This window comes from Rhizopus delemar, genomic scaffold (assembly GCF_000149305.1).
Source record: "Rhizopus delemar RA 99-880 supercont3.7 genomic scaffold, whole genome shotgun sequence".
NCBI lineage: Eukaryota > Fungi > Mucoromycota > Mucoromycetes > Mucorales > Rhizopodaceae > Rhizopus > Rhizopus delemar.
In genome coordinates this window covers 139,716-146,650 of record NW_027137833.1, presented here as the reverse complement: position 1 = coordinate 146,650, position 6,935 = coordinate 139,716, and the positions used below count along the sequence as shown (strand labels likewise).

The 6,935-nt window shown below is 32.6% G+C and overlaps 2 protein-coding genes across 2 annotated transcripts; both read left to right on the top strand.

The window, feature by feature from the left end:
• Positions 1-1,201: 1,201 nt before the first annotated feature.
• On the top strand, positions 1,202-3,183 carry RO3G_09249 (uncharacterized protein; the record flags this gene model as incomplete). The annotated part of the gene is made up of 10 exons (XM_067663834.1): positions 1,202-1,307; positions 1,356-1,472; positions 1,530-1,600; positions 1,664-1,863; positions 1,934-2,084; positions 2,144-2,259; positions 2,317-2,445; positions 2,507-2,737; positions 2,932-3,013; positions 3,070-3,183. 10 exons carry the CDS (start codon positions 1,202-1,204, stop codon positions 3,181-3,183), a joined length of 1,317 nt encoding a protein of 438 aa, XP_067519935.1.
• A 1,063-nt stretch (positions 3,184-4,246) lies between these two features.
• On the top strand, positions 4,247-5,636 carry RO3G_09248 (uncharacterized protein; the record flags this gene model as incomplete). Its single annotated transcript, XM_067663833.1, has 8 exons — positions 4,247-4,258; positions 4,407-4,531; positions 4,592-4,661; positions 4,721-4,767; positions 4,822-4,891; positions 4,942-5,046; positions 5,089-5,256; positions 5,310-5,636. The coding sequence occupies 8 exons, from the start codon at positions 4,247-4,249 to the stop codon at positions 5,634-5,636; spliced, it is 924 nt and encodes a 307-aa protein (XP_067519934.1).
• Positions 5,637-6,935: the final 1,299 nt, after the last annotated feature.

Below are 6,935 nucleotides of genomic sequence, written 5' to 3'. Positions count from 1 at the left end.
ATAGAACATACCCTTAAATAGAATTTCGTAGCTGTTAAAAAATTGAAATCTCTTAATATGCATTGTAGCTAAATTATAGACATGTTTGTACAACATGCTTCCACATAGGCCACTGTCGCTTGTTATAGGTTTGGTAATTGTGTAAGGACATTAACAAATCAAAACTTGCTTAAGACTTGATCAAAGTTACTGGAAGGATAATATACGAGTTGTAGATTCAAAATAATTTTGATGAGAATAAATATGACATAAAATTTATTTTCTTTGTTTAGATTCTATCTATAAAAAAATGCCTAATAATAAACATGTACACCTTTCTTTCTCAAAAAAAATCGAGCTTTTGGATTAAAATGCTACTGGCCGGCTTAATCAAACAGAATTAGGTGAATGGGCTATGAAGAAATTCAATCTAGATCAACCACTTGCCCAACAGACTATATCAAACATTCTCAAAAATGCTGAAACGTTATATAGTAATATTAATGTTGTCAAAAATGGCAAAAGTCTAAAAACAACATGCTATCCTCAACTTGATGATGAACTAGTAAAGTTTCTTGCAGACATGAACAATAACAATCTGCCAGTCAATCGAGACTCAATCCTTCGATATTTAAAACCTATTGCTTGAATAAAGTATATAACCTTTGAAAATGAAATTTCATTTTCTTCTGGATGGCTCACCAAACTTTTTAAGCGAATTGGAGTAAAATGCCGGCCAATGCATGGTGAAAGTGCCTCGGTAGACATCCCTTCTGAAAACATCCAGAACGAATTGAGGAAGATAGAAGAACTTCTTGGGCCATATGATCCTGCAAATATCATGAAATTTGATGAAACAGGTTTATTTTACCAGCAACCACCAAGAAGAACCATATGTTCCGAGTCGCTTGGTGGCCTAAAAAAAAGTAAAACTCGTCTGATAGTTGGATTGCTCTGTAACTCGGATGAGACTTATAAAGGGCAACACAAGAGCCCCAAATGTTTTAAAGCAAGAGCTAATGTGTTATCCACGACTGCAATTGAAAAAAAAAAAAAAAAAAAAAAAAAAAAAAAAAAACGGATTCGCCAGATCCGCAAAAATGGGTGTACCAGATGCACCAAAATGGGTGTACCAGATGCACCAAAATGGGTGCACCAGATGCACCAGATGCATCAGATGCGCCAAAATATGGTTTCTCTCTTTTTTCTCTCATCATTCAAAATGCTTACTTGCGAAATCTGCCAGTTATCATTCATTACCTTGAATTCTCTTAAGAGTCATAAGAGAGATCAACATTCGTTAGCTGCTCATATTATACTTGAGAATGGTAAAAATAGTTTTCAAATGTTACTGTGAACTAATCTTTTTAACTTAGGTGAATCTGCAACGATTTTTAGAGAAAGTGACAGCTCAAAATTCAAATGCTTTTGTCAAAAGTATTTTGAAACAATACGTGGCTTTCAACGTCACTACAATAGAAACAAATGCGCAGGTACTGACATTTCAGTTGGATTAAGTTTGTAGTATGAACTAGTTTATTTTTCCATAGCACCGGAAAGTTTGAATTTTTCTCAAGAAGATCCTCTACTGTCATCAACACAATCAACTTCAAGCAATATTGTAAGCAATTTGATAAATATTTTGAATGGGATCAAATAATCACTCAAAATCAATTTATTTCAGAACGATGAAACTGCTGAATCTTCCGTTGCCGATTCGTCCGTTGCTTGCTCAGAATCTATAAAACTCTTGACGGATCTCAGCTTCAGAAAATTTGAGAGCTCTTTCAAGGCAATGGATGACCAAATGAAGTGGAAATTGTGCTCAGGAAGAACTGTGGAAGACGTCCTTTATGATTACGGTATGGAACTGGAACGAGAGCAGTAAGGAATCTTCTAAACCATTATTTTATTTTATTTTATTTTATTTTATTTGTATTTGTATTTTGAACAGTGCTGTGCATTCATTTATCCTCGATACATCCGATCCAGAGATGAAGAAACTTTTTACTGGACAAGAATGGGGTGAAATTACTCGCGAAACTGAACTAGAAACCACGAATTTGCCGGAAAGCATACTTAATTTGATACAAGAAATGAACAAGGTAACAGATCTGTTGTGGTTTTATATTACTAAATCCAAGTAATTTAATTTATTTTATAGAAGAACATCAAAGAAGTCAAAAGAGTTCTCTTGAAGTATGCAGAGATAAGATACTCTGATTATCCTACCTCTGATGAGTTTCACATCGATAAAATATGCTACGCAATTGAATCGTTGTAAGTCAATATTATCAAAAATTAAGAAAAAGTCCATTAATTTAATTAATACTTTAGATTGCATCTATATGAGAGAAATCCAAATCCTCTCCTGATAAAACAACAAGAGCAATGGTACAACAGCAACGTATGGGTTCCTGTGATTGACAAATTTTTCGGTAACCTTGATGGAATCAACTGCACCAGGTATAGTAAACATCATTTTGTATTATAGCCTGCAATACCGTTTTAACAATTTTTTTTGCAGAGACAACAAGTCATCCTTTTCAAGTGGCAAACGAAAACGAGAGTCACAAGAAAGAATTGGAAGAAAAAGGATAGGATATAAGCCCGATATGATAATACAAGCAGTACGTGAAGGAAATAGGCCGTTGGAATTTGGTGCATGCGAAGCAGCATCCTTTTATGACGGTCCAACGGGAAAAAAATACAAGTATGAATCAAGACTGAAACTCCCCAAAACTCTGAAAGATATGCTGTTCAATTTGTGTCAGCACGTTGATTGGGACACAAAAATAACAAAAGAAATAGAAGTTATAGGATATGTCCAAAGTGGTAAGCAATTTGTCATTTTTTAATTTGTTTGTCTTATTAAGCACAGCTGTTTCTAGGTTTAGTCATTGAATTCATCATCCTCAATCATCCCAAAGGATATATCTGTTGTATGAATAGGTCAAAATCATATGAAATTGGCTCTAACATGAACAACTTTGCAAAAACATTAGAAATGCTAACCGTATCATTGATAATGAAGGTAAGCTTTCAGGTATACTAATGTACCAGTAATCTGATCATAAACTTTTAATGCAGTTACGGCTTGAAAAAACCATGAGTTTGATGAATATTCCAACAATAAATGTCTTTGCTGTCGGATTCCAACACGCTCCTATTCCTACACTCGCATATTCTATTCCCACACCCTAAACGTTTAAATAAAATCAATTTTACGATTTGATTATTTCTATAGTTGAACTGCCAGGTTTTTCCAATCATTTCGCGCGTGTCAGAAAAAATTAGCCCTTACGAATCTGGCGAATCCGGGAGGGGGGTTTTTTGTGGTCACAACGTCCTTCAGAGCGCTTGAACATTACGACACTTGTCCAAGCATTTATGAGAATGGCTAACAATGCCTTCAAAGTCACTTAACCGCAAACTATTAGATGCTTCACTGATCCGTGTCATCAACGTTTCCTTCTCAAGGAACTTGTTACGTTTCACTTTACTTTTGACCACTGACCAGAATTGCTCAATTGGGTTGGGCTCAGGCGAATATGAAGACAAGTAAACACAGTGGTAGACACGAGATTCTATGTACTTAGACGAATACACAATGAAAACTCACATAGTTAAAAACTGTAGAAATATTACATTTTATTATATTAATAGTTATTTTATTGGGGTAATTTTCACTATTTTGTAAAAATGCTCGTCTAGAGGCGGCACTAGAATAAAATCCTCATACTTAAAAAAAAAAAAAAAAAAAAAAAAAAAAAAAAAAAGGATCGACGCCTTTACAAAATAACGAAAAAGGATAAAAAAATACAGTCTATATGTTTGTGAAGTGTGGGAAAAAATTCCCCTTTCATTTTTACCTTTTTTGGTAATTATATAAAAACTAAAATAAAGTCACACTCCTTTTTTTTTTTCTCTTTTATAAATTTCTAATGATTATCACTTCTAAATTAACAAAGTTAATTGAGTCAACATATAAAAATCCTTCTGGAATTGACAAGTATATATAAATTAAAAGAATTTTTGTGCTTGTACTAATTAAATAAAGACAGAACTTTTATTAGAGTAAAAAGCAAAATAATAATAATAAACATATTTTCGTTAAAGCAGATAATGTAGGAATTTGTAGAAGCATTGAATGAATATAGTCAAAGCCCCGATAATTCTATAATTGAAAGAATATTCAACAGTCTTGATTGTAGACCAGATGAAGAAAAGAATATATATAGCCAGATATTGATAAGTTACATACTAAATGAGACGCTATGTAATAATGTGACAGATATGCGTCAGCAACTATTATGCATTCAACAATTCATGCAACATTTAGATAAATATATTGTGTTTTCTTTCTTATTAAGGGTCAGTTCATTATACAGATAAAGGGATCGAGTATTATTAAAAGCTTAATGTAGAAAAGCGATCAAGCTTTGAAAGATGTTGAAATATACCATTTGTATCATTCATTACTCTCTGATTGTGAAGCTTCTTTAGACCTTTGGGATAAAGAAGTATTGGATCTAAGAAAAGATAAAACAACGTAAAAAAGGAAGAGTGCTTTTTACATGTTAGCTCATTCTTTCCCTCTTTTTCTTTTTAGTATTTTGGATTTTGAACATTTATTAGATTTCTATTTGGATTTACCAACCAAAAAAGTAGCTGAACGCATAGTAAAGGTTTGCAAGCTAGCAATAATAAGAATATATAAGTGTAATAACCAATGCTTTAGTTTATTGAGTCTAATAAACATATAAGTAGTAAAGAATTTTCTTCAAGGTAAAAATAAAGCACTTTTAAGATTAGCAAAAGATTATAATAAAGCATGTGTAGGATAAATTTATTCAATTCTGTATATTATACTGACTATATATCTTTAAAAATTCCAAATTTGGAGTCAGAGGTAAGTAAATTAAGAATACATGTGCACATATTAACGTGTACCAACAACAGCGCTTACCAACCATTCAAGGTGTTCTGAAAGAGATAGGAAAAGCAAAGCTCCAATCATTTGAAGTAGAAATAAATTTGATGGAAACATGGTTATGGAACAAACAGGTAACTTGCTATGAACTCAAATACAAAGCTAACTTTTATTAGACTGAAATACAGTTGCTTACTCCAAGACCTGTCTTGGAAAAATGTTACCATGGCGACCTAAACGAAATATTGATTAATATGCGTATTGCTAATTTCCACTCCATTACACAACTCACAGCTTGTCTTTTATCCATATTACCTGCAGACAAAACCTCTGAACATGAGAAGGTGAGCTTATTATTAGTACATGTCAGAATACTTAACTACTATCAAAATTTTAGTCCATCAAAAATATGATTGAAATGAACTGGGCACAAATATACACTGAACACTTGAATAATATTGTATTTGAAAGCGTACACTGTCCTCAATCTCGTTCCGCTCACTCATTTTTGAAAACGGCTGCTTGTTTGATTGCATATCGTGAAAGATTTGGATTAGCCAACGTTTCAATCTTTCAAAGAATTTGGGACCATTTTTATTTGCAAAGATCAATTTATTTGAAATCCATAACAGATACAGATAAGTTTGAACTATATCAGCAGGATTTGCAGTTATTAGAAAATGCGGTATTTGTATCTATTGCATCACCTATTCGTATTTCATAGAAAACTTCATGTAATAAACAGAATAGACTGCATGCACCTGTAACTGTAGTTTTATAAAATGGCTTTATAGTCAACTGAAATGTATAGTCTATCAACTGTAGCAATCTAATCTCCTACTTATAAGGATAAAATGTATGAGCTCTTTCTATAAACATATTCAAATACCATTTTATTTCTTGTCTAAAAGTGCCTGCAAGTTGACATTCCAGAAGACATCATCTTTTCAATCTCTTGTACTGCAAAATAAATTATTCTTCATGTATTGAAATCATTTGTATCTAAAGTTAAAGATCGCAAAGAATAATCTGTAGTGTAAGCTTGACCAAACTAGTACAATCGCCTTTAAACGTAGTTTCTGGCGGTAACTTCCACCTTTTGTTTTCAATTAATTTTCTAAAGCCATTTTTAATTTTGGACAACTCTTTTGGTACTTTTAAAAGCATGTTAGGAAAACTAAGAACCTCGTAATATGACCAATTTTATTTTTTTATATTCACTGTATGACCGATCCGAGTATTTGCCAAGCTCTTCCTTTTTATCAATATGTGACCTACATCTAGAGTAACCGTAGCTTCGTTTGACTGCATTCTAATGGATTATAAAAGGATTCAGTGCAAACAAGCCTTCAAAAAATAAGATAAAGTAAAACATCCAGACCCTACCTATTATCTAGCCTAAAAGTTTAAAATGCCCTTTTTGCTGAGAGCTGAGCGAGCCAGTAGTATTTTTTTTTCTTTCTTTTAGAGGAGATGACTCTTCTAACTTGATGTTGTATGCCTTTGATTTTGCGCCGAAGTATAACTTTCATGTAAAACATAATACATCGACGTTTATTGTCAATCTACACAAGACTAAGCGCATACATTCAACTGTTTCGTAGTGCCTTCAAAAAACTTTTAATCCTTGAGAAGCAATTGGCTTTCATCTATCAATATGGCGAGCTCTTATTTCACTATAGAATAAGCTAGAGTTAGCTTTGTCCAGATAAGTTGCAGTCTGTCATGTGCACAAAAAAAGGTGATAGGATGATTGAATTATTCTTTCATGATTTTTGAATTCTATGGTATTATTAATAGCGAAGTTTGAATAGTATGCAAATGTTTTAAAGACCAAGAGCGATAAAGTATAATAGGACTTCTGCTACCTTTTAGATATTTTCCAAAACTTGGTTTAGGTTCACAAAACAATGCGCTGTCTTGCATTGTCCATATTTATTCATAAACCTAATGCATCTTGTATAAGTAGTGTAACTCTCATTAAGCAAGTAAAAGGAAAATAAACTAATCACTTGTATTGATA